The sequence below is a fragment of the Mus caroli genome, unplaced genomic scaffold (genome assembly GCF_978045245.1).
Source record: "Mus caroli unplaced genomic scaffold, Mus_caroli_1 scaffold_8, whole genome shotgun sequence".
NCBI classification, from domain to species: Eukaryota; Metazoa; Chordata; class Mammalia; order Rodentia; family Muridae; genus Mus; species Mus caroli.
Genome location: NW_028227263.1, coordinates 10715448 through 10742500, shown reverse-complemented (window position 1 = coordinate 10742500; position 27053 = coordinate 10715448). Strand labels below are relative to the sequence as shown.

The following is a 27053-nucleotide window of genomic DNA, read 5'->3' as shown; positions in this document are numbered from 1 at the left end:
TATTGTTCCCAGAGAATTGTGTTAGGGGTCCTCCAACCCCTACCCTGCCAGAATCTAATTCTAAATGTTTCAGAGAAGAATCAAAACTATGGCTGAAAAAAAAAGACATAATATTCATAGTTTAATCTTTGATGAGAGTTTAGCAATTGACATGGTTTAGTTATTTTTATTGCACATATCATTTTAAGATAACAGTCATGACTGACAGCCTCACAATAGGACCTTCAGGCTTCTATAAATTTTATATGATCTTTAGAACATTTTCATTAAAAATAAATACCAAGCATCATGGGAAAATAATAGTCATTTGTTTATGCAGCTCTAAAATAATCACCCAAAAGACTCTAAGACAAATACAAACTTAATAACCCTCCAGTCTTGTTCATACCTGTAAACCTAGCACTCTGAAGGCTGAGGTAAAATTGCCATGAGTTCTAGGCCATTCTGGAAAACATTGAGTGTGATACATTGTCTCAAAACAAGGAACCCAACCAGCTAGCTAGCCATGCACACTGAGCAACCAACCAGCCACGCACACAGAACACAGCAGCAGCAGCCTATAAGTGATCTTAAGATTCCCTATTTTCTCTTAAATAATCAAGAGTGTAATAAAGACACCAGAAAATACAGGAAATCATCTTGATAAAACAGTCTTTGGACAGATCTATGTTAAGAATTGGATTTTTTTTTTTAAATATCAGTTTGTCAATGTTTGGATTTTAAAATATACTATACATTTTTAAAATAAATTTCAGCTATCCTGATCCCAGAGAAATTAGGTTTCATTTGATTCAATTGCCACAGATTTACTAAGACTCCTCCTCCTCCACCTGTTCCTCCTCCTCCTTCTTCTTCTTCCTCCTCCTCCTCCTTAATTTTTTTTTTTTTTTTTTTTTTTTTTTTTTGAGGCAGGGACTTTCTATGTACCTCTGGTAATTCCAGAGTTCCTTATAGATCAGGCTAGCCTGGAACTCACAGAGATCCACTTGTCTCGGCCACCTGAGTGCTTTGAGTAAAGGTATCCATACCACATCCAGCCTTCCATAAACATTCTTTAATAATTCTAAATATAAGTTGACTATATTTCTATTTCTTCCTTGCCATTATTGTCCACCTTCCTATCTAGAGCAACACAGGCATTTTAATTTTTTAGCAGAAGGTTTAAATTTTCATTAAATTGTTTTTCAAATCCAAAAGAATCTTCTTTTTAAACATCTTTAAACCAAAACATGTCTTTGTATTTGTTGTTGTAACTTTCTTCATTTTTTTCTAACTCAAAAGCTGTTTCCTTTCTTTAATTTGCATATTATATTATTCCTTAAAATGTTCAGATTTATATAAAATTAGCCCCTTTCTCAATGAAAAATTTCCATTTAAAAAATTCTTATTGTTTGGGTCCTTTTATATATAGTTATGTGTGTGAACTAGAATTTTCTATTCTTCATAGCTTTTCTTTGTAGCAAGAAGTTAGACAGGAGGCCATCTTGAATTGACTTTCCTATCTGCTAATGATTCCATATTCTCAGTTTCTTTTTTGCTTGCTATGATAAAATACTCAGACAAAAGCAGCAAATGGAGAAAAAGAATTTAGCTCACAGGTCCAGGTTTTAGTCCATCATGATTGAGAAGTTGGGCCACCTGGAGTTTAAACAGGGAGCCACAGTGCATCCATAGTCAGATGAAAAGAGGAATTAACACAAGCTGAGAGAGCTCAGCTCATTGTCCCTCCTCTTACATCCTAGATCCTATCCACAATTAACATGGATTCTCCCACATCAATTAATGTAATCAAGACAGTGTCTCAGAAGCCCAACCATAGGCTAATTCAATTTAGATAGCCTAGTGGTTTTCAATCTTCCTAATGTTGCAACCCCTAACACAGTTCCTCATGTCATGGTGACCCCCTCCTCCCAACAAGAAATTATTTTTGTTGCTAATTCATAGCTATGATTTTGCTACCATTATGAATTATAATGTAAGTACATGATAAACAGGATAATTGATATGTAACCCCCGTGAATCAGTTGTTGGACCCCTCCCCAAAGGCATCAAGACCCACTGATTGAGAACTGTTAAATAGCCCCACACCCAGACTCCCTTCCCAGGTGATTGCAAATTGCCAGGTTGACAATGGAAATCAACCATTACTCCCACATATGTAGTCTCTCCAATAGAGCATATGAAGACAAATACATTTTAATTTGCACTTACAAATATTTCCTCTATTTTTCTTAATTTATTAATTTTGAGCAATTTTTCATGGTTTTCTTAAGAAGACTGAGAAATCTCATATACTTTCTCACAACTTTTTTTCCCCCAAAGGAAAAAGTCAACCTGACATTTCTGTTCTCTCTACATGGGAAGTCATGGTCAAGGTTATAGTCTCCTCTGTGTATTTATTCTTTGATCACACCTATTGCTGTACCTTGTGGTTTCTGAGAGAGGCTGTCCTAGAACTCACAGCCTGCAGTCATCACCCTTCACAAACTGGGATCACAGGTTCCATAAACATCCAAGATAGGACAACATACCCCAACCCAGCCATGACATCTGATCAAGCATGTTTGCTCACAGTCCAGAAGGCAACTTCAGTTTTAAGTTCATCGACAGTTTGGCGAGACACAGTAATATAGAATACAAACACACTTGTTTCTGGAGTTGAGTCTGTTATATTAATAAAGATATTATGGAACTAGTTAAGGTGACCTGTTACATTGTTGAACTTGGACATTGCTGTTGGCCATCTTGGAACAACATTTTCTATCGAGGCTGCTCCCAGAGTAACTCAGATTAGAAAGGATCTTTTTTGTGTTTCTCTTTCCTTACTGACCACGTTTACAGTCTCAGAGCTCAAGAACCTAACTGAAATTTAAAAAGTTCTATGCAACATTGGATAATAAAATTATTTTGCCAGGTGTCATAAATTATACTGCTATGAATTCTTCTCACGTGGCAGGTAGAGGAAGTAGGGTCATACGTACAAGGTCATTCTTTGCTACATAGTGAATTTTAGTCCATGGTAAGCTATGTGAGAGATTTTGAAAACTGACAACCACAAAATTATATAAAGTTGACAAAATCAACAAGCAGAAGAATATAAAAGAACCATATTGAAAAGTGGAAGAAGAAAGAGAGACACACATTTAAATTCCTTTGTATATTAACGCTAATATTACACTCTAAGAATACTCTTAGGAGTACTCACAGGAATTTAGATATGTAGAAGAAAAAATGTTATCCTACTTAGACAACTGATGCAGGAGGATTGTTGTATACTGTAGACCAGCCTGGGCTGTATAGAGATAACATGGCTCCAAAAAGTATTACGATTTTTAGAACCTAACGGGATTTTGCCATAAAAAGACTCTAAGGCGTTACCCTGAGCTGAATTGTATTAAAAAGTTAAGGAGAAATCCTGACAGACCACAGTACAGAGGCCATGATGACCCATTCCAAACCATTCCAAGAAGTTCTGGGGTCATTATAGTGGGTTTCAATTAAATTCTGTCCAAAGCTGTTACCTGGACTATAGGCAAGTGTGAATTACCTTCCTGTAAATTTGCTCATGGATGCATATTTGCAACAGCCTCTGTCAGAGTCTTGTGATAGTTACCATAAGACTATCATGTATTTGTGGTGTGTGTGTGTGTTTGTGTGTGTGTGTGAATGTCCGTACGTGTGCACATGCATCTGTATATATGAGTGCTAAGGCCTCTGTGTGTGTGAATGTGTGTGTGTGTTTGAGAGAGAGAGTGTGTGTGTGAGTGTGTGTCTGTACGTGTGCACATGCATCTGTGTATATGAGTGCTAAGGCGTGTGTGTACGAGTGCACAAGCATTTGTGTATATGAGTGCTAAGGTCTGTGTGTGCGTGAGTGTGTGTGTGTATTTGTGTGTGTGTCTGTACAAGTGCACAGGCATTTGTGTATATGAGTGCTAAGGCCTGTGTGTGAGTGTGTGTGTACATGTGCACACACATCTGTGTATATGAGTGCTAAGGTCTGTGTGAGAGTGTGTGTGTGAGTGTGTGTGTTTGTGTGTGAGTGTGTGCGTGTGCACAAGCATCTGTGTATATGAGTGCTAAGGCCTGTGTGTGTGTCAGTGTGTGTGTGTCTGTAGGTGTGTGTGTCTGTACGTGTGCAATGCATCTGTGTATATGAGTGCTAAGGCCTGTGTGTGAGTGTGTGTGTGTGTGTGTGTGTGAGTCTGTACGTGTGCACATGTATCTGTGTATATGAGTGCTAAGGCCTATGTGTGAGTGTGTGTGTGTATGTGTGTGTGTGTGTCTGTAGGTGTGTGTGTCTGTACATGTACAATGCATCTGTGAATATGAGTGCTAACGCCTGTGTGTGAGTGTATGCGTGTGCACATGCATCTGTGTATATGAGTGCTAACATCAGCATCAGACACCTTTCTCCATCACTCTCTACCTTACCTTTGACACAGTTTCTCACCAAACGTGAAACTTTTTTCTTTTGTTACATTTTGTCATTGGCCCCCAGGTACCTTCCTGCCTTTGTCTTCCCAGCTCTGGGATTGGTAGGCACCTGTGGCTATGCCCAGCTTTTCATGTGGGTGCTGGGTCCTCATGCAGGCAAGGCAAGCACTTTATTGAATGAGTCATCTCTCCAAGCCCTGCCTTGAATTTTGATCTCTATAGCAAGTGGTACCCAGCCTAATAAGTGCCATATGTGAAGTATTTAAACCCACAATGACCTTGTAGCCCAGGACAAAATCAGTCTGGAGCGTCGCATCTTGCAGCCAATCAGCATCTGCTGCCTATGTTAGAATCAGCTTCCTAAATGTGTTCTGACCACTGAGTGGCTGCCCTCAAACCTTTTCGATTGCTTTGGCCAAGATGAAAATTCCCCCATTTATGGGTTTTGGTGGTAAGAATCTTTCTGTGTTGGGAGAGCACAGAACAACACCATTTTTCTCATTTGCAGGCTCTGTCCTCCCAAGCAGCCAACTGCTGTCTTCTCTCCTTGTCGGGAAAAGATGAACAGCTGAAATCTTCTGGCTGGTCTATTCTCACAAAGATGCCATTACTTTTATAAAGTAGTCCGTGCCACATTTGTATAAATATTTAAAGTCAAGCCATTTTCGGATGAGATATGGCAGCTACGCTTTTCATGCTTTCTTCTCTCTGTCTTGGGTCCTGATCCTTAGAACTTTGTAGAAGTTGGTGTTGCCACCCGCTCTATGGAATGTGCTGCACGTTTGTGGTATGCTCCCAGTGCAACAGTGATAGAATCCTCAAGGTCACTGTGGGAGCCCCAGGGCAAAGGCTATGCTTCAGCCTAAATCACCTCCAGTTCTGAACCAAGCTGAGAACAAGAAAATGACTCACTTTGGGCACTAATTAGGGTTGTTCTCCGGGAAAACAGCTTCAAGCAGTCTTGAAGATGTGTTCCAGGTTTCTCAGAATGGTTGCCGTACTTACAGATTTACACTCGCAAGGGATTGTGATAATTAATACCTGTTGCTAGTCAGGAATTGTACTCAGTGCCAGCTTAAGCTAAGCAATCATGTGGAAGATGTATGAGCACTCTCTTGTCTGGGGTGTTTGGTGGCAAGAAATATATTTGTACAGATAACCGGAGGGACTGTGTTTCCAGCCATTAAAGTCTGGCCTGGTCCTGTGGTCAGCATGCCTGTGGGTGTTAACTTGACAGTACATAGCTACAGCTGCCTTGCTTTACCGTAGTGATCCGTGGACTCTCACACACAAGCTCCTGGGGGCCCAGGTTAGTGAAACCCAGGCTGTTTCGGCTTTCTCTCACCACGTCTCCCATTTGTAGACAGGGAAAGGGAAGATATACCCAGTGGTGGTGGTGGGGGTGGGGGTGGGGTTACAACAAGTGATAGGTTGTCACAGGAGGCTGTGCTATATGAACTGGCGCGTTGGAGGCCAGGCTTCTTCTCTGTAGTATTCTGTTCTGGCTTATGGATTTCATGGTGTCAAGCCACATATGGGAGGATGGACCTGCCTCTGGGTTCAGTATACTTTCATGTGGGAAAAAAAGGGAGGAAATTACCAGAATATTAAAGCGTAGAATGAAGGCTGGAATATATACTTATATCCCCACTACCCAGCATCCATAATAGTGAGCTCGCAGTCAGACTCTGAAGCTAATTTCAGACTATACAGTGTGTGCCTAGGGGAGGGGAGACTACACCTAGGTAGCAATTACTCAGTGAATGACATTGTTCCAGACTGAAGATGTAGTCTAGGTCTAGTTCTTATGTTGGCCTGCCCCACCCATCCCCCATCATCTGCCGTTGGATGTCCTGTTTTTGCTCCTATGCCGAGGTGAAGGGCCTTGGGCTCATTAACATGCTGTGCAGGAGAGCCAATGAATGGGCGGTAATGGCTTCCGAGCCTGGTCTCTGATGTGACTTGCCTACTTGAAAGCTGGCTAAACAGATTATGTGCTGCGCAGAGTGACAACTCTTGAATATCATCTGTGGTGTGGCGCGAGCAGATTTTCAAAGCAAGATACAAAGAGAGGGAAAGGTTGACATCTCATAATTTGTGCATTTGTGGCTTTGTTCCCATGTGATTATGTTGTTGCCCACATATCTGACAAAAGCTGGGAAAAATTAAAGCTTAAATCCTATTACAGAAATGAAAAGTTCTAGTGTAATTAAATCGAACGTCGGAACACTGAGTGTGGGATTTATGCCCACCCAACTGTTTTTATGTTGATGGCATGGGAATTGGGATGGAGTGAGTCCACCTAACTAGCATCACTGTGTAACCTAGTCAACAGTCCTTCCTGTGTTTGCAGGGGGGCATCACAAAATGGAGGTTCCTTTTGAAGCTTTCTCCTTGTACTCATTCTTGCTCTTCTGGATCCTTGACTGTGGGGAAGCTTGTTCTGATTAACACGGAACAGTTTCATTGTTTTCCCAGACCTAGCTTTTCCATTTTCCCACCCTGGTAGGGACCTAGGTGATTGACAGGTTTCATTTTATAGCTTGATCCATGTTTTTTTCTTGTATCTGTGCTTGTTTGGTTTTAGAGGGGAGTGTGAGATTGGATGAGTCACGTATGACCATGTTTGTCTTAGAGTGTAGTATCAGGTCTTGGTCTTGGTAGTGTTTTAATACCCTGGTGGTTGTAAACCTGTTATTTCCTTGCAGGGCTTTGGTTTGTTTGTGGCTATTGCTTTTCTGGTGGATGGACTCTTGCTGTGAGCAGGAGAGGGAAGGGAGCCATTCTCTCAAACCCTGGTGGTCTTATACTCCTTCCTTCCCTTTAGCAGATAGACCCTATCCTAGCTGGGTACCCTGGTTCCAAGTAATGCCGGGTAGAATAGCAAGCAAGTCTACGTTAATTTCCTGTCCCTGAGCCCTCAATGCCTGCAAGTGTAATCTAAATAAATCCTGTTCTTTTCAGGTTCCATGTTGACAAGAGTCTTTTATCACAGCTACAGAAATCAAACTAAGGGCAGACTCCTTGTCCAACAGTGCTCACCTGCCCTGTGGAAGCTTATGTATCCTCAGTTCTGAATAATAGGAAGCCTCTTTCAAATGCAGGGCAAGGGAGTTTCAGTGATGTGTTTCATTCTTCTTTTCAAGGTGAATAATTCTCTCAGTGATCAATTGGAGTAAAACTCTTTGCTAATGGTGGACGCATTAGTTATCGCAGTCTTTCGAAGGCCCTGGGCCATGCCCACATACTTAACAGGACTTTGAGATTAGGAAATCCTGAAGTCAGAGTGCCCTTCACAGTAGCCAGACCCTGCATAGAAAGCAGCTATCTCTAAAAACTGCCCTGTTCATCTATTTTTGCTGCGTTAGGTCATACACACGAGAAACTGTGTATTCAGAACGTAATAAAATATATTGTTTTAATGCTTTCATCTATCAACAAATCAAAACAGTACTGAATGAGTTTTTTTTCTACTGTGAAAAACCAAATCTTAAACCCTGAACTATTCTCCAGTAGTTTTGTTAACTTGATAGATGTTGTACACAGAGGAAAAATAGGGGTTGGGGCTAATTTTGCCACAGTCACTTAATGTCCCACTCATAAGGCATTCTGGCACACTTTAATTAGATAGCTGTGCTGATGACTTCTAATGAATGTTGCCAGCTGCGAACCCTGAAGACTAACTCTTTTAAATAATGCTGGAATATAAACATCTCATTCTCTTTCAAGCTTCCTCCCAACCCCCATGCCTCAAGGAAACCTTCAATCTTTATCTTTTACCCAATACCTTTTCCATCCCTGGCTCTGGAGGTCTCTCTCTGTGTCTTTCATTACATGTGTTTGTCCAGAGGCCACTTGTTACAGCAGTACACACTTTTAGAAATAGCTTATTCAATACAGGAGTTCCTTAATTATTCCCATTTGAAGTCCACCATAGTTTATAGACCACATACTCAGGACTTTTGGTTAGCAAGTTTGATTCCTCTGAGAGACTTCAGAGTCATAAACATACAAATGTAGAGTTGGCAAAGACTAATTAACTCAATGTACAGATGAGGGTGTCAGAGTTAAATAAGAAGCCCTGTATGTAAGCAGAGGCTCAGGCAGGGAGCTGTCCAGCACTATGGTGCTGATTAAGGCTCTGGCTTGTTTCAGATCCATCATCTACACACTCCTTAAACTGTTTCACGCCCACTGCATGAGTAATTCTCTCTGAAAGCTGAATTTTCTTCAACGCTATATGAAGGAAGGAAAAAATACAAATAAATGGATAAATGACCACATCTTTAAATTAAGCATAAATAAATCATATGGTAGTGTTCTCATATGTCCATTGTGTTTTAGTAGTATTTCTCTTCTCTTTCTGTGGGGGTGGAAGTAGCGGGGGTTGTAGTTTCTGAACAGATTGCTAGAGCCATCAGCTCTTTATGGTGTTATTAATCTACATATTAGCCTCTGTTGACCCTACTTTGAGCCCACTGCTGGCAGGCTCCTGTTTCTGTTCTTGTATTTAGATGTAGGAAGAGCAGTCTAAGAACTGGCTGTCCTCATTTGTTTTGTACCTAATCATGCTATCACTAGGTACATGGAAAGCTTGATTCTATCTAGGCCCGAACACTTAGCTCTTACTGTTATCAAATGTTGTCCTGGACCAGTGGAAAGTCTGCACCTGCCAGGATTTTGTGTCATGACTCTACCCCCCAACAGCCATTACATAAATCTATTGCTAAGGGCGCAGACCTTCCTCCAGAGTGAACTGTCTTCATCCGCTCTCATCTCTATTTGCTAGCGCCACCAAGAGTGGCATGTGACTCTGACTAAGTGCTGTGTCTGTCCATCTACTAGATCAGCCAGCAGCATGCACCACCCTACCCATCACCTCCAGACCATGGATCTTGTGTCTATTTTCTTCTCTTATATGATGAGAATTTTTCCTCAGGGAAGCAGAATTGTAGACTTCCTTGTCAAATCAACAGGCTTCCTCTTTGACCTGCTTCTCTTCACTTAGACAGTAGACTGCTCACATGACCATATTTTCCACACAGTCTTTCCTTCTGTTCTATTTCAGTCTAGGCTTTGTGTATGTGTGTGTGTGTGTGTGTGTGTGTGTGTGTGTGTGTATACGCGTGTATTTACATGGACTAATTTTGTAGCCTTTCCATTGGTTTTTCTTTCCCATCACCTAAGGAGACGTCATACCTACAGCAATTCCAGTAGAACGTCTACTATCCTGTTGTACTTCTTCAGTCTCAAAGGTTAAGAGGGTCTACTGCCCAGTGCTAATCACAAACATTTCTTCTTCTATGCAAGGTCTCATGCCCAAATACAGGATTAATATTTTTGGCCAGGTTTTAAAATGTATTATTTTACATTTATTTGTCCTTCTCTGTGTGCACACACATGCATGCCACAGTGTGTATGTAGGGGTCCAGTGGACTACTTGGAAGGATGGGTTCCTCTTTTAACCTTGTGAGCCTTGCGGATGGGATTCTGGTCATCAGACTGGGTAGCAATTGTCAATACCCACTGAGTTTTGCTCCCCATTGTTTAACAGTCTTCATGCCTCTCTGCTCATCTTTCCAATTTCCAAAGCCTCTTACTTGCTCTGTCATCCTCTCAATTATAATTCCATGACATTAGGTACCTCAAGGCTGAATCACAGATTGCCACATTTCTGATCCTTTTAGCACACAGGCAAGTGGCACTGTTCTGACCAGAATACTTTACGAGGTGCTGCCCAGCTGTCAGGAATGGAAATGTTGGACTAGATATCTGTATCTGCTTAGTCCTGCAGATCTGCAAACAACATTCCAAAAGGGTGGCTTGCTGGTAGTTTCTTCTTCTGACACTGCAAGCTTCGTAACTTCTTACTTACAAATGACTTTGGAGGAAATGGCTCTGTACTTGACATTTACCCATACCCACATGAGTGTGCACAGGCACGGGCCTTTTATCACCAAGTTCTCTGACTTGGGAGTGTAGTGGCTAATGCCTGCTCAGCATTTGCTTAGCAGTACAGTTGTCACCATGTGCCAGGTTCCTGCATCTGGACAGTCTGGAGATCAGTAGATGGCTTCTGCGACCCCTTTTAGGAGTCTTCGAGCCGCTGCTGCTTAAAGACTCGTGTAGATGGAGGAAATCACTTGAACATATTGAAACACGGGCACCGGGTTCCTAAATGGTAGGGAAACAAGATGATTGTCTATAAAAGATGAATAGCAAGCATTCCCCATTAATATGGCTCTTACTGTTTAATTCTCATTAAAAGTGTTATTCTGGCTTTCGGTTCTATGCAGCACACACAAGGTTATTAAATGCACTTTATGGATCATTTGTTTAATGTGACCGAACTAAAAATTAAGAAGCCCATTACTCAGTGTTCATAAAAATGAATGCTTTAAATGGACAAATTCATTCTCATTTTTGTGTCTTATTTTAATGTAGAGCTGTAATGGGGTTATAGACGGATATTCTGCTTGGACATTTATAAGCCGATGATGCCTGTTGAATACCTTTTATAAAGATTAATATTTTTTACTCTGTGCCCATTACCAGAGCATTAATCATCCTGGCTTTGGCCCTCACAGCTGCAGATGAGCAGATGTTGAATGATTGGAGTCTGTAATCATCACAGAACGTGGCGAAGGGAGTGCATGGAAGGTGGTTGGTGTCACCCTCATGGCAATTTGTATAGAATGTGGGTCCATAGCAATGCCTTCCCCTGGCCTGGGTTCTGGGATGAGTTGCCGTCCTTGGTATCTGAATATGGCAGAATAAAATATGGCAGCTATGCTTTTTGCTGTTATGCCTCCAGTGGGTACTGACAGGTATGAAGAAGCCCTGGGCCCCCCTGTGATAGGGTGAGTGGTCTAAAAGCTGTGGCCTTAAGCTAGCTTCATTCATTAAAGTGAAGAATTGGAGGGGCTTCTCTTCATTTGCTGTTTTATGTCCTTAGCCTGTGCTTCCTACAGACATAGACGATGAGCCCTGGATATCATTTTAAATTCCCTAGTCCTCAGCAAATGTAGTTTGAAGCAATGTAAGTCAGTCATATATTTTATCCAGAATGTCATTGCAGTCTGAATTCTATCTAAAACTCACTAATGCCTTGCTTTATATTCTTTTATCCATGCCGAGTCTGAGAAGTTCATTGTGTTGTGACTTATAGCACAATTTAAATGCTAAATTCGTACTCTATCTGAGACCCTGGATCTTTAGTCTTCAATGTATAATACAATTTATTTTTCTTAACAGTTGTTTGCAGTATCTAGATTAAACACCACTTTTAAACATCTGAACTTGCAATTCATTTATTAAAATTAAATCCAGCTCTATGGTTGTAAACATACACATTTAGAAGGCAGTTTGACAGGATGACCATTTAGCAAAATAGTAATAGAATCTGCCCTAGGGCCTGTTACCTACACAGCCAAGGACTTTTGGCCAGAATACAGTGCTAGGCATGAAATTCCTTCCTGCTGAATAATCCTGAAATCTAATCAGAATGCAGTTAATTACTGCATAGCAGTGCTGTGGCACTATACTACTGGATCCACCTTACATCGAAGGTTGGTATTGTTGTATTAATAGTCAATCACAGTTCTCCTATTAATGGGGGAGATGCTCTCCAGGCCCCACCCCTTACTGAGGGTCTGTTAAAAATTGTTAGCTTCTGGAGAGAGACATTCTTTAAGGGGGTGGTCACTGGCAGGTTTTCTTTGGTCCAATAATGTCGCACTCCTATGCACTTATGGAAAGTGTTAATTGTACTTAGTGTCTTAGTCATTTGTTCTATTGCTATGAAGAATCACTCTGACCAAGACAAGTCTTATAAAGTAAAGCATTTAATTGGAGGCTTGCTGACGGTTTCATAGGGTTAGTCCATGATTATCAGGGCAGGAAGCATGAGGGCAAGTCTGGAGAGGCTGAGAGCTTATGTCTTGATCTGTAGGAAGAGGGGGGAGAGAGGCAAGGAGGGAGGGAGGGAGGGAAAGAGGGAGGTAGGGAGAGAGAGAGATGCTGTCTTGATATAGGCTTTTAAAACCTCATTGCCCGCTCCCCAGGGACACTTCCTCCAAAAAAGGCCAAACTTCCTAATTCTTCCCAAACGTCCCATGACCCGTGGATCATACATTCAATCATACAAGCCTATGGTGGCCAGTCACATCATAAAAGGACAGATTATATCCTGTAGGAAGGAGAGTTATTGTGGGTGATGGGAGAGAGGGAGGGAATATGGGTATACACAGATGAGAGTCTCAATGAGCAAATTAAATCCAGTTGTTATAAATTCTACCCTTTGGATGCAACAGTTTGGCTTCGTGTCCACTGACCACCATCCTGGACCTTGCAGCTGTGAGTTCTTAGCGCCCGTTTTCTTGGGGAGACATTGTATTGACCACTTGTGTTCTTTGTAAGAGCTGGTGTTTACTCCTGCTGACTATCTGCTAAGTTCATATGGGTGAACTCATCAAACGCCTTTTTAAGAATTTCATGGCATGAGTCAGAATCTATCAGTCTTGTGGGCCTGTATCCCAGAGTTTTCCAGAGTTTATGGGTCAATGGTTGATTTGAAACATGTAAAATAAATGTGTTTTTCCTTTAATATAAGCTTATTTTTTTAATTGTGCTGGGAACGGATTCAGGCTAGTTCTTTGGTTTTACTGGTTTTCTGGATATGATATTCTGTCTTTGTGAAAGGATCCTGCCCATGCTCAGTTGGAATACCCACTGTGTGGCATGCGAGACTTCTGTCACGGCCACCATAGGTTGTAAAATCTCCAGGCATGATGAAGCATGTACTTTTCATGCCCTACTATGATTTAACATGTAAGAACAATTAACTTCTGTAGATTGAAATGCAGGCCAGGGAAAGACTCATTAAACATGAAGGTTTGTTTGTTTGATGAATATGGTATGGTATGTACTTATAAATCCAATATTTGGGTAACTGAGATAGGATTATAAGTTGGATTCATTCCAGCCTGGGCTACATTGAACTTTTTGTCAAAATAAAATAATGAAGTAGGTTTTTTTTTTTTTTTATATAATACTTATGTTATTCTGTGCTTTGGGAGCAGGCAGCAGGATAGCTACTGTGTGGGTAGATCCAGTCTAAGGCCAATGGAAGGCATTAATTTTCCTGCTGTATATTCATTCAAAGAGCCTGGCCTTTCATAATACAAATTGCACATACAATAATACAAATTATACAAATTATAAAAATTATAATTTAAACAGCTAGTATTCATCCAGGGCTGGGTACAGTACTGGACAGTAGTTCTCCCTGCACCTTAGTCTTCCTACGGTCTGCATGCACTTGCAAAGTAAAGCAAGTTAACACACAAACACGTCCTCTTGTTCAGCTGTTGCCTATTGTCCAGACGGGCTTGGACACCACCCAGTAAAACCAGAATCCCTGTAAGATGGAAGCATTCTTGTTGAGGGCGTTTGTCCTTCAGCTGTCTGCCAAGGTTGGGGCTGGGCTGCTGTGGATGGCAAGGCCTTCTCACCACTTAGCAGGTGCAAATTGTTGTGGTTCACAAGTAAAAGGAACACATATGGAGGTCCATAGTAACTAACTCACCTCTAAGGGAGAGAAAGTAATACGTGTGTGTGTGCGCACGCGCACACAAACACACACACACACACACACACACACACACAGGCCTTGGTTTATATGCTGAGATGATTTCTTTTCTTAATAGGAAACTCTCCTCTCAAGAGTTTACTGCCCAGTGCAAAGAAGCATAGTTAGTGCCGTCCGCACTTTTGGTGGTCTGTGTGGGTGGACCTGGAGGTGTAGACCATGACTCTCTTGCCTATGGCTCTGGCATATGTTCCCAACAGTTACTCGGGACATTGGGTTTCTTCCGTTGAGGCACAGTAGGTTTCTGATGGCACAGTGGTGGACAATGTTGTAAGCTACAGTATAGTCTTGGAAGTCTGCCCCAGATCACTGGGTTGGACAGGATGGCCTCTGCTCTTCAGGGCCATCTGACAAACCTCCTGATCTGTCTGACAGATTTGTCCATCTCTGTTCAGCTGTGGAGGTGAATGCAGAGATAATTTTGTGATGATGGTGTTGCTGGGCCTGGGGCTCTTTCCTAGAGCATCAGCGAAGAGTGATTTGTGTCAAGTCCTTCCTGAGACACCATCTCCCTCTGTCTTCACAATTACAGTCTTCTCTTCTCTATTTTCCCAGCACAGCTTGACACTCATTTCTCAGAAAGCATAGCCAATGACTTTTTATCTTCTCAGAGAGGTGAGTGAAGGAAATCCTTCTGCCCTTGGATATTTTGTTTGTTTGTTTGTTTCTTTTTTTTTTTTTTTTTTTTTTTTTTTTTTTTTTTTTTTGCCCCAGTGTAACCTAGGCTAGTGTGGATCTCATTAAGTAACCCTGGCAGACTTGAACTCAAAATTGTCCTCTTGTCTTAGCCTCCTGAGAGTTGGGATTACAGATATGAGGCTTCAAGTCCAGCTTAAAATAGTTTTAAACATGACAAACTGTCAGTGGAGTTGCTTCTCACCAAGACACAGAGCATAACAGCCAACTGAAGTTGCTAAGACCTAGTGATGGGTGCTCCCACAAGGGAACCAAACATGATGGGCAGTATCTCCTTGGCTGAGATGAGTGTGCAGAATTGCCTCCTTCACCCTGAGGTAATACTGACAAATGGAATCCGCACACTCAGTCAGCTCAGAGAACAGTGTAGTTCACTACTGCTTTCCCAGCAGAATAGATAACTGGGACTGTAAGGCCAGGTCTTAGGCTGGGACATCTCTTTTCAGAGCCTAACAACCAGCTCTCATTGAACCATTCAGAGACAGATCCGTGCTGGCCAGTTCACAAAGCTTTCTACTCATTATGTCTTAGCACAGTGGTTAAATCTATGACCCCTTAATGCAGCTCCTCATGTTGGGATAACCCCCAACCATAATATTATTTTCATTGCTACCTCATAACTATAGTTTTGTTCTTGTTATGAATCATAATGTAAAGAACTGTTGTTTTTTTTTTTTTTTTCTCATGGTCTTAGGTGACCCCTGTGAAGGTGTCAAAAGTTACAGGTTGAGGACATCTGCCTTAGAAGCTCTGCCCTTTTCTTCTGAGTCACCTTGGAAATTCATGTGACCTCCAAAATGGTGGCATTCACAGGATAGTAACTAGATGGACAGGCATAGCTCAGCGCTTGTTCTATGTTGAGTTGGGCACATAGAGGTCATGTGTTCCCAGCAGAAGTTAAAGAGGGCTTGGCTGGAGGTATTCAGTTGGCGCTCTCTGGTAGCGTCCATCATGAATGGCAGGGCTTGGGCGTTGTTTACCAAGGGAGCATTCTTAGGCACTGGTCTGGAGGGTTGCTGTGCGTTAGGTGTTACATACGTCTCAAGGCAGCAGACGTAGGTAAAATGAAGGTGGTTGTAGCTTGTGAACATTGAAACTCTATAGGAAAGGCATCTGGGGTGCGATGTTGTTGATAGCCTGTTCCAGGGGCCATTTTCTTGTACTGTTTTCCTTGGATAGTCTATCTTTGGCCAGTTCTTACATCTTGAGTGGCAGCATACCTTGGCATATTGGAGTATGTTTCTTAAGCTCAAAGGGCATGGTCCTATCAGCAAAACCCGTCTATGGGGTTACTGGAAAGGATTCAGTGGGGAATTAGGATGAAGTCTTCCCAATACTGTAGACCCAGACACAAAGGGCCAACTTCCCAGCTCAGACAGCACCCTTGCTATGTGCTGTCCCCTCTGTCCCTGGCTTTCTGTAGGATTCCAGACAGCTCCTGGTGTCATGTCCAGCAGTGTTGGCCTGTCTTATGCACTACATCTGCACAGTGGTTGATTATTAAAATGTGGTGTCAATAGGGAAGCCAAATATGCATGTTAGATTACCTAGGTTTTCGTTTGTTTATCTCCATGACCGAATATCTGTCAAGAGTCATCCCAAGGGATTAAGGGATTCTTTTGGCCCGTGTGCCAAAGTCACTGTAGCAGGAACAGCTCTGGCTGCCACTCATCACCACATCACATTTGGACAGAACAGAGAGCAAAAGGCAGCGACTCCTGCTGCAGCTGCTTTTTAAATGTTCTCTTTCTTATTCACACCTGGACCAAAACCCATCCTACAGCCCCTCCCATAATCAGAGGCAGTCTGCTGTCCTCAGTTAAAGCTCTCTGGAGTAACCTTCAAAGACAATCCAGAGGTATGTTGTTGAGGTGATTCTAAAGCCTGACAAGTTGACAGTGATGATTAATCATCATGTATAGATGCACCGGACTATACCTCTTCTGGAATGTGGAATTCCTCCTCGTCTCTCTCTAGGGAGAAGACCGAAGTGGAATCTGGGAGTGCCCTGGTTGAGCTATCTATGTGCATCTCATTGGGAGACCATAGGGCAAAGGGGCTTGTGTTATTTATTTCTGATTCTTCCTGCCTTGCCCCGGAAGGGACTTCCTCCCATCTCTCATTAAACTGTTGTTCTTGGGAAAGTACAGCATGGGCTTTTGAGTGCAGAGTGTGTTTCTGAAGGTGCGGAGGAGCTCTTTCATTGTTGTGTGTGATTTCCTTTTCCTTCCATAAGAAAACTTCTGGAACATTAATGCAAAACATGCTTTTATGTGTCATTAATGTCGTAAATTCTAAAATGTACAATCCTGAAAACCAACTACATCTATTTCCGGATGCAGAGCTCCACTGTGCTCACCTGCTTTGCATCTTAAAGGAGGCAAAAATGGTTGCACTGGTGTCAGAACAAGGGGCCACTCATCACCACATCACATTTGAACAGAACAGAGAGCAAAAGGCAGGGAATCCTGGCTCAGCTGCTTTTTAAATGTTCTCTTTCTTATTCACACCTGGACCAAAACCCATCCTACAGCACCTTTCCAAATAGGCAGGCCATTTTGGAAAGTGGATGCTGTCAGGGTTCAGCTAGATTTCCAAACTGGAAGTGACAGCTAGGAATTTCCTTTCATCCTTAACCTGAGCCCATGCTGTTCTGCTCTTCATGTTTAATTCTTGCTGTCTTCCTAACTAAACCACAATGACCTACGTCCTCAACTCCCACGGTCCTCTTCACATTCCTGTTTCTCTGTCCCTGGTTTTCGTTTTCTCATCCTGCCTCCTCAGCCTTTTCCAGAAAGCTTGTCTAAGAAGGAAGGGCTAGGCACCATTGTCCCATCCCTGGGCTGAACTCTTTAACTTAAGAAGGGTATCTCATATGCTTGCTTTATGAAAAAGCTGGAAATCTGCAGTTAGGAAAGTTTTTGCTGGAGGATGTATTCCTTTGAATGTTGCAATTCAATGCTTTGAAGATAAGAGATGCTAGCAGATAACCTATCACATGTGCAACTGTGCAGGTGTGTGTGTGTATGTGTGTGTGTGTGTACATATGTATATTTTCATGTGACAAGCATGTTAGTGACTTACGTTTACACAGAGACCTGCAGATGCATGCAGGTAACCGTCTGTGAATGATTGACAGCCATGGAAATGGCTTCCTGGTCATCAATCCGTTTGCCCGTGTGGGTATTCCTTTCCATTCCACACCTTGTGAATCAGACACTTGAGGGGGCTCACAGCGTTCCTGCAGATCTGAGGGATTCCATGGTGTTTCCCACTGACTGACAATCCTATTCTCTCCAGACTGCAGAGAGATCCTGCTCCCCATGATGACGGACCAGCTCAAGTACCACCTGGAGAGGCAGGAGGAGCTGGAGGCTTGTTGTCAGCTGCTTAGCAACATCCTGGAGGTGTTATACCGGAAGGATGTGGTGAGTCATGACTGTCATGCCATGGACAGCATCACCTGCTATTGACTAAGCCGGACATAGGCTACAAACGTGTTGAAAAAGCAATGGTCTTCACTTTTAGCCTTTCTCTCTGTAGACTTTTAGCTTTGAGTTACTTGTGCCATATTTACATTGTAGCATTCACCCTTCTGAAGTGAAATCAGTTCTTTGTTTTCCAGTGTTTTCTTGCTAAGATGTTTCCCTCGGACAAAGTTCTCATTCTCAGGTGAAGGCCTGGCAGGGTGGTTTCTCTTCTTTTTTATAGTGCTTGCATCTATTAAGTGAGACATGAAGGAAGCCAACTGTGCTTGCTGAAGCTCCCTGCTCTGTTCCCCACAGGTAGAAGCGCCTAGTGCTTCTTGAGCTTCTAAGTCTTGGTTTTATTCCAGTGGCATTTTATTTCTATACTCTGGATCTGGTGCAGGCAGGTATATGAATGCTTCACCCACTCTTTCCCATCACCAGCACACCATCTCTGTTTTTGCAAACGTAAAGTAGACACGTAGGTAACACCACTGATCATTCTGGTGTGTCTGACATCAGGACAGAAACACCTTCGTATGTTACTAATAAACGGAGACTGAACCCATGAGCAACATTGGGGGTGGGCTCCAGCGTCCCCAAGGTTCTCCAGTGTGCCTAGGTGCCTGTTGGTGCCCTCAGTTCTAGTCAGAATTTTAAGTAAAACGGGCTTGCTCTGAACTCTTTCCTGCATGGTCAGGATGCCTTCCTGGTACACATACTCACACTCACACACACACACACACACATACACACACTCCTGTTTGTTCCTTCCTTTCAGGAGTAAGTCATTCACTCTGAATTTCTTACTTCTTTTCTTGCTTTCACTAAAGACCTGATAAGAGTCAACTAAAGGAGGAGAAGTTAATTTTGGCTCACAGTTCAGAGGCTCTAGAACATTGAGGCAGGGAAAGGGGGAACAGGAAGGCTGGGCCAGGGTCCATCTGCAGCGACAGGAGGCTGCTTGCTTCCATTTGGGCAAATCTAGAAGCAGAAGAAGGGGATGCGTGGGTGTTGGTGTTGATGTGACTTTCTTCTTTCCCCCTCCTGGAGGACTCCACCTCGAGAGCTACTGCCACCCATACTCAGAGTGCGTCTTACCCTCTCAGCTAATCCTCTGTGGAAAGCTAATCAAAGCTTTAGCTTACTAATGCCCTAGGTGTTCCTTAATCCAGTAAAGTTGACAGTGATGATTAGCTATCCCATTCTGCCTGGTTTGTGCTCAAAGGATCAGATACAACCTTTGCTGGATGGTGAAGCACCTTCCTCAGAGGCATGGTCCTTGCCCAAGCCTCGGATGTCTTCCCCAGGCCCAGCCCCAGTGCTCCCAGGACAGGCCCTTTGCATTTCTCAGAGGAAAGCCAGGGCCAAGAGGTTGTAGGGCAACCTCAAGAAAGAGCGTTTGACTATGCAGAGATTGCTCAGGTGCCTGCCTACTCAAGCCATATGCATGGGAGAGAATCCACATCCCATTTCACATTGAACAAGGGAATAAATTCTCCCCATGGCACTGTGAATTTTAGATAATTTGCTGCCCTGATACTAAAACATTCTGTTTCGTAAGGCAGTTAAGTTATCGGGATGTGACACGTAGAGCAGTCGGCGTTGTTATCTGCCTGCCTTCCATTTACAGATGGCCAAGCGTCTCTGGAAGACTAATTGGCGGTCTCACCAGGGATCATAAACATTATATTGTTTAAATGGATTTGCTCTTAGTTTTAAAGGTTTGCTTAAATTAATTTGCCACGATTATGTAACAAATTATCATTAATGGGCTATAATTAATAAAAGGCCTCGAGTTTTCTTCAGGAAGGCATTTGCCTTTGACAAAGACCATTTTTCATCTCGTTAAGGCTTCTAATTGATTGACTCCGTACAGAGCAACTGGGTTCGGTGACAAGCGCTTGGGCTTGGGGGACCATGATGGTCTGTGCTCTTGGCTTTTATCAGCATCTTTTTCCTCCAGGGACCGACTCAGAGGCACGTCCAGATCATCATGGAGACGCTGCTTAGGACTGTGAACAGGACGGTCATTTCCATGGGGCGGGACTCCGAGCTCATTGTAAGTGCCCAGAGACACACGATGTATCTCTCCACACACCAGGCACCGTGCTCCTCTCTTGTCCACTGGGACATGAACTTTCTTTCTTAAAGGGAGCATGTGATTGAGAAACAGTCTGTTCTGACTTCCCATACTTCTAGAAGCATCTGTCGGAGAAAAGGTTTCCATTGTGTCAGAGACAGAAACACTCGGTGCTGGGATTCTTGTCAGTCCAACTGTTGTGTCAAAGATGTGTGTTTGCTTCTAAGACTTCACTCTTCTTGGTGCGTTCTCTCTTTGTATTTATGTTGAAAGTACTTTTGATAACATTTTATGAAGCACCTTAAAAAATTATTGAGGTAATCTACTTTAGCAATTTTATTGTCTGCTAAATGTATTCTAGTTGTTTCTCTCCCAATGGGTCATTCATTACGTGTAGAAAACGATTCTATCGGATTTCAATAGTCACTGTCATTTTAACTCAGAACGTGTCATCTCTAACCCCAAAAATGGTTTCATCTGGTTACGTTTGGCCTGAGGCCCACATGTGCTTTCTCATGACCACTTCATTTTATCAAATGCACATCAGTTTAGCTATCCTTGCAGAATGGCCTGTCAGGAGAGAGAAAAACAAAAACCAACCAACCAACAAACAAAGCGCTTCCTACATTGAAAGGACAAAAGCTTTTGTAGTCTTCCACCCACCAGCAGGAAAGGCATATTGGTCCTCATTGGTGTGTGACCCTCATCCTTTCCACATGTTCAGTTAGAGAACCAATGGGGAGAAGCTGACTGTTGGTTGCATAACCACCCTAGCCTGGGCTCTGTGTCCCTGTCTACAGGCTTCACAACTGGGGGTATCATGTGGGTGAAGCAGGTAGGTGGGTAACTCAGAATGTGGATCGTAGCCCCAAGATAGACTGGGTCTCTTCCTGTCTAGTGCAACTGTGCACTTGTCTCTGACCTGCAGACCATGGCATGTTCAGATTTTCCTTGACTAGGGATATATCAGTTAAGTTTGGCTATCATAGGTATGAATTAGGAAATAACAGGCTTCCATGTGAATTGGCTGTCATTTAAGTTGGCTTTTTCAGCATTGAACTCTTGATATCTTCTTCATGTGACTTTCTCAGGAACTGGGAACATCCTGTGTATTAGCAGTCAGTGAAGACTGAACCCCATAAACAAGATTGGGGGTTGGCTCCAGTGTACCTGAGGGCTCCCCTGCAATCAGGCTCTAGTGTACTTTGTATACATTTGCATGGCGACTTGGAAAATGCTTCCGTGTAGAATGGATAGTGTGGCTCGCAGCCAAAGCAAGCATCATGCTGTTCTGCTCTAACCCTTCCTAGAAGAAGTTAGGTTGAAGGCTGGGGCTGATATGGCGGTGCTCAGGGGCTTTCAGATCCTGCTGAAGCTTCACCATCTGAATAGGGTCCAACTGGTGGGTTAGTGTAAATCCAAGGAGTCTGATAAAGTAGCCTTACCTCTGTCTAAGGTGGAGGGTTAGCGTCCCGATTGGGAGGGAGCCTGTTTTCTGTTCCTGGTTAAGGAGACAGTACTGTTGTGTCTGGTTAAGGGAACAACAGTTCTGTTTCTGTTTAGAGAACATGGTCCTACCTTTAGTTAAGGATATAGCCTTGGCTAGTTGGACACTAACTGAGCTTCATTTTTGTAGCTAGCTGGAATCTCTTAGTGCGTGGTCCCTGACTAGCAGCCAAACCTGGGCAAGGAGGGCAGAGAGGAATCTTATACAAGTTCACACATGTCGTTTTGGATGTGAGTGATTGTGTAGAGTGCACAAAACTTGATAAAGGCAAGAGTGTGGTGAGTGTCTCTCAGAGTTTGGGGTCCCGGACTCTTTGGAAGGTTTTCCCTGGGTCCTAATGACAACCCCAGCACGTTCTTAGTGGCTGCTTGAGCTGGGCACTTACTAATGTCTTGGAAGATTCTTGTTTATGGCTCCTTCCACCCAACCCCCACTGCCTAAACAACTACAGAACATTGGAACCCCATGTGTTTGTGGTTCTTGGTTCTAGTGCCAGTTTGTCTTGGCCTCTGCTGTGAGACCAAGGTGGAATGCTGAGTGCCGTGGCCTATGTCAGCTAGTATCAATGTATGAAAGCACCTTTCTGGTTTCTGCTGTACGTGTAGGCAGCAGCCTTGTAAAATAAGACCTCTTCTATACCTACCTTGCTTCATTTTCATAAGACAGATGCTATAGTCTTCTGCAGGCAAAATCCAGATGTTGAGTTGATACTGAGTTTTGTGATGGGTTAGTGTCCAAGCTTGGAGAAGCCCTTGTGTTCTAAGGACCACATAGCAGTCCCCTTTAAATAAACTCTTTAATATTCTTAAGGTGGGTATGAAGGGCCTCCACTAGGTCTTCTCATCTGTACCACATTCACATGAAGTAGGTATCAGAGGTTCACGCCACAGTCTGGGCATGAGTAAGCTTGGGAAACTGTCATATCTAGGCCCACTTCCCATATTCCTGACTGTAGCAGTGGTCTCCAGAAGTCAAAGGGGGATTGAGATCTTAAGCCAGCTTCCCCCATTTCTGAACAACTGGGATATTTACAAAAAAGAATCAAAGACTTTCTTTTGAATTTGCTCTATAAAAGCAAGCTGTCATGGAAAAAAAAAATCACAAACGGAAATGTGAATGAGCTGTAATTATTTAATGAGCAATGACAGTATGGAGATGGATCAGGAAGGATATCGGCCATTTAAGATGTGAATTGTTGACAAATGTGTCTGTCAGTCATCTGCCATCCTCAAGTCCCCTCTCTGCTGTTTGCAGAACAGTGGGACCACAGGCCTCCTGAGTGTGTGTCACCTTGGCATTTCAGTCTGTTCCAGCTGGGGCCGCATACATTAACGTAATGCTACCCTGTTGCTCTGTGAATTTAGATTAGCGGGGCATCTTCACAAAAGCATCCCTGACAAGGGGGACAAAAGCCTCATCAGTGGGTCCTCTAGGGTGGAAACAGAGCAGAAAATGGTTTAGAGATCGGTTGTACTCAAGCCGCAGCACTCCATTGTGCCCCAGCGCTTTCCATCTTCTTGGGCTACTCATTTTGCATAACTGTAGTAGAAATTGTATAACTATGAGTCAGCTGGGAAGGTATAACTGATGGCTCAAAATGGATTTTTTTTTTAAATAGAAGTTATTAAAAGAAAACATCCCGAGTAGATGTGTTTCATTAGAAGTCTTATTCCGTGACATTGTCCAAGTTAGTACTGGGAATGGGTTTGCTCTTTCCACTGGGCGCGGGTTTATTAGGTATTCAGTCTCTGTCTGGTTTATACTGAGTTAGGAGTGGGCAGCCTCACACAGAAGTGGCCAAGCTGCCATGGACAATGCACAGCCACTTTTGTCCACCTCTGCGGTGTTTTTATGTGAGCGCTGCTTTGCACTCTGCCATGTGGCATTTGTTTAAGTAGATTGTGTTTGAAGTGACCACGGGAATGCATTTCATACGCGAGAAAATATTTCCTGATCCTAAGTGTCACCATTAAGATCAATCTGTAACTTAACTAATAAAATATAAACAAAGCGCTTGGCAGTTGTAGAATGGAGAACATACAGATGCTGAAAACAGGCTATGCTATCTAACCCTACTACGGAATTAAAATGACATTTTAACCTCTGCTCCACTTAGAAGTTAAGACAAACCCTTAAGTATCAAGAAAGCAAGTATGAAGAATGGATCTGTCCTTAGACATCTGTGGCCACAACCACATGAAACAGGTGGCAGGAGTACAAGTCACCATCAGAGACTTTTGAGTGGCACATTCAGTTTTGCACAGGGTCTGACGTTACATTCGCTGTATTTGTCTCTTCCTCTTTGAAGCCTGTCTAGACTCCCAGAATTATAGCATTCCTATCCAGGATGTGTGATATTATGCAGGGACAGTGATTTTGTAAAGAGGTGGCCAGATCAGCCGTTTGGTGTGACCTGGAGCTACTCACAAGCATCTTCCATGGGACAAGGCAGAGAACAGTGATTAACAAGCAGGGATGTTCCTTCTCCTGCTGTATTACTGGGTTGCTTCTTTCAAATGATTGGACTTCCATTCTGATAATGAGTCCTTTACAAATGTAATTGGGTGAGGACAATGTCTAAAGCGTTTTCTTTGACCTGGGTACACACGAGAAGGCTGAAAATTACCAACTCACTTAGGCAGAGATGTGAGCCTCCCCTAAGGAAAGAGTCCCCTGGGCAGTTCTCAGGGATGGGGAATGTCTGTCTGGATTGTCCCTGCCTGTGACCTTGGGAGCCTCTGCCTCACTGGACTCAGTCTTGGACAAAGTTCAGTACTTGCTGCAGGGCACGGATCAGAGCAGAGTGTTTGACAGGGGACTGGCTGTCTTGGCAAGGGATTCACTAGGAAAGGGATCACTATAAGAGCCTGTGGTGTTTCTGCAGGAGAGGAAGGCACTACTTACAAATGTTACCTCGGGGAGGAGTGCCATTTCCGTAAGTCTTAACATAATTTTATCACCAATATATTACTTCCCTTTCCATGAGCTTTGGTGTTGAAATTGGTGTTTTCTTGAAGTGAAAGTATCGATGTGCTTTTAAAATTCCTTACTGTAAAAAGATCAAATCTTCATTTCTAGAAATAATACATTATAGATATTTCCAATGGAAGGAACTTGACTTTTGAATACAAGCATCACTCCAACTGGACAACTATATCGGTGGCCTTCAGAATTTCATCCTATTGTCTGCACAGTGTGCGCAATGACTTCACAAGGTCATTTATATTTAGTGGCAGGATGATCCTTCTTGCTTTTTTATATTGCCGGTTCCTAAGGTTTTGTTTTTTACCCCCACCAAAGTTGCTCACTACCAGTGGGCTTACAGCAGAGGAAATAAAAATCATGTCGTCATCTGAGTGAAATTCTTGCATGTGGAAGTACCTTATATTAAAATTACTAAGGTGTTTAAAAGTTAATGAGGAGCTTTCCCATGACCTGTGACCTTCCATAACACATGCTACCCATTATGGCTTGATTAGTTTGCGTTAATTCACAAAACTGAACGACACTTTTTGGTATTTGTGTTATGTAGCTATTTGTCTTCCAATAAGTGAATTGGCTTCATACTTATCTGAGGCCAAAGATATGAAAGGTCTTTTATATATATATATATATATATATATAGATAGATAGATAGATAGATAGATAGATAGATAGATAGATAGGAGATATGGGTGGCGGAACCTGTTGCTGTAGTCTTGAGCTAACATCACACCCATGAAACTGCCTCCATTGGTGGTAACTGTGTCAGATAAGAACAGCCTATAAAATCAGCCCACCAGTGTGTGGGGAGTTATGCCCTGGCGAGCGGCTAATCGATGCTCTGGTGAGGTTCATGATCTTTGGTTGCTCCTCCTTCTAGCTTACTTCTCTGCAAGGCAACAAGCCAAACTTTCATCTGGCTCAGGGGTGGGCATATAGTGATCACTGAGTACACATGATAGTCCCATCTGTTTGTACCTCACCAGAGTGCCTTCTAGGCCAAGTATCTATCCACTATTATTTTCATAGATTCCTCCTCTCCCCCCACCCCTCCCACCCCCATATACAGAGGCAGAGAAAGAAATTTGGTAGCCACACAAAACATTACCTTTGTGTTTTTTATTTAAAAATTAATAAATATTTAATGACAAGTATAATAATTTACTCTCTATACGTAATGCCATGTGTACATCTACATAGGAGGGGACACTGAATTTTTTTACTTAGTTTTGTATGAAACTTTTGAGTTCAATCTTTCCAGGAGAAGGGTCATCCTCTGTCACTGGCAGATTGTGATTCAGCTATGAAGTGAGCTTGCCAATATATTTTGTTTCCAGTTTGGGGAGATGCTTTTTCTGTTGAGGAAGAATTAGTTTATCCTCGGAGTTTCATTTCTGGTCCTCACATGTCCAATCTTTTTATTTGGGGCCCTAGCCTGGTTGGAAACATTGACGTCACAAGTAGTCACATATGCTCCCATGGAGACATATGTGCAGCACAGATGTGTAGCACTGGACAGAAAGCTGCTGAACCCCTCCTTTCACTCGTTGAGAACATGGGATTCTTCAAACACAGGAAGAGAAAACTGTGAACATTTTTATAACATCAGTTAAAAACAGTATAAAAACATGAAACACGTGTTTTAAAGTTTAGTATGCATGAAACAATTGCACTTCCTTCAAGGTACCGGATCAGCTTGGTCAGGGCTCTTCTCCCACAGGCCTGTTTACTGCTCTTCTACAGATTCGTATTCTTGTAGAGTACTTCCACATAGACATGTTCCACATGTTTTCGTGCATGTGTGTGTGTGCGCAAGTGTGTTTTGCATGTGTGTGTGTGTATGTGTGTCTTGTGCGTGCATGCACGCACGCACATGCCCTTGCATTTTAAATTAAGCACACCTCTAGTGTGGTTAGAGCAGTTCCCAAAGAGTCTTCACACAAAATATTCTTTTAGCTTTTTTTCTTTTAAAGCTTATTGTGTAACTCAAATGTTTAGAACTAAATGAAACTCTTCAGTCCAGAGGACAAGCATGTGGTGAGCCTTAGCTCTTACCCATCAAAAGAAGGACGTGACTCTCTCCCAAAATTGAGCAGCTGCAGGTTTGCAGTCTGATCTGCCAGGCTGCCATCAGCATCAGTTCCAGCTGAAAGTGCTGGACCGACACTGAAGACTAGGTTTTTCTGGTATGCTTACAAACTATTCAAAACGTTAAGTTATACGAAAAGGGGG

General features: G+C 42.7%; 1 protein-coding gene and 1 pseudogene across 2 annotated transcripts in view; both read left to right on the top strand.

The window, feature by feature from the left end:
• Dock1 (dedicator of cytokinesis 1) overlaps positions 1–27053 on the top strand; it is a 502179-nt gene that overhangs the window by 186788 nt on the left and 288338 nt on the right. For both annotated transcript variants that reach the window (XM_021168435.3, XM_085841214.1), the window contains exons 26-27: positions 18083–18210; positions 20216–20311. In XM_021168435.3, coding sequence (XP_021024094.1) covers positions 18083–18210; positions 20216–20311 — 224 coding nt within the window. The remainder of the gene's footprint in view (positions 1–18082; positions 18211–20215; positions 20312–27053) is intronic.
• Positions 2561–4352, top strand: LOC147002839 (uncharacterized; annotated as a pseudogene).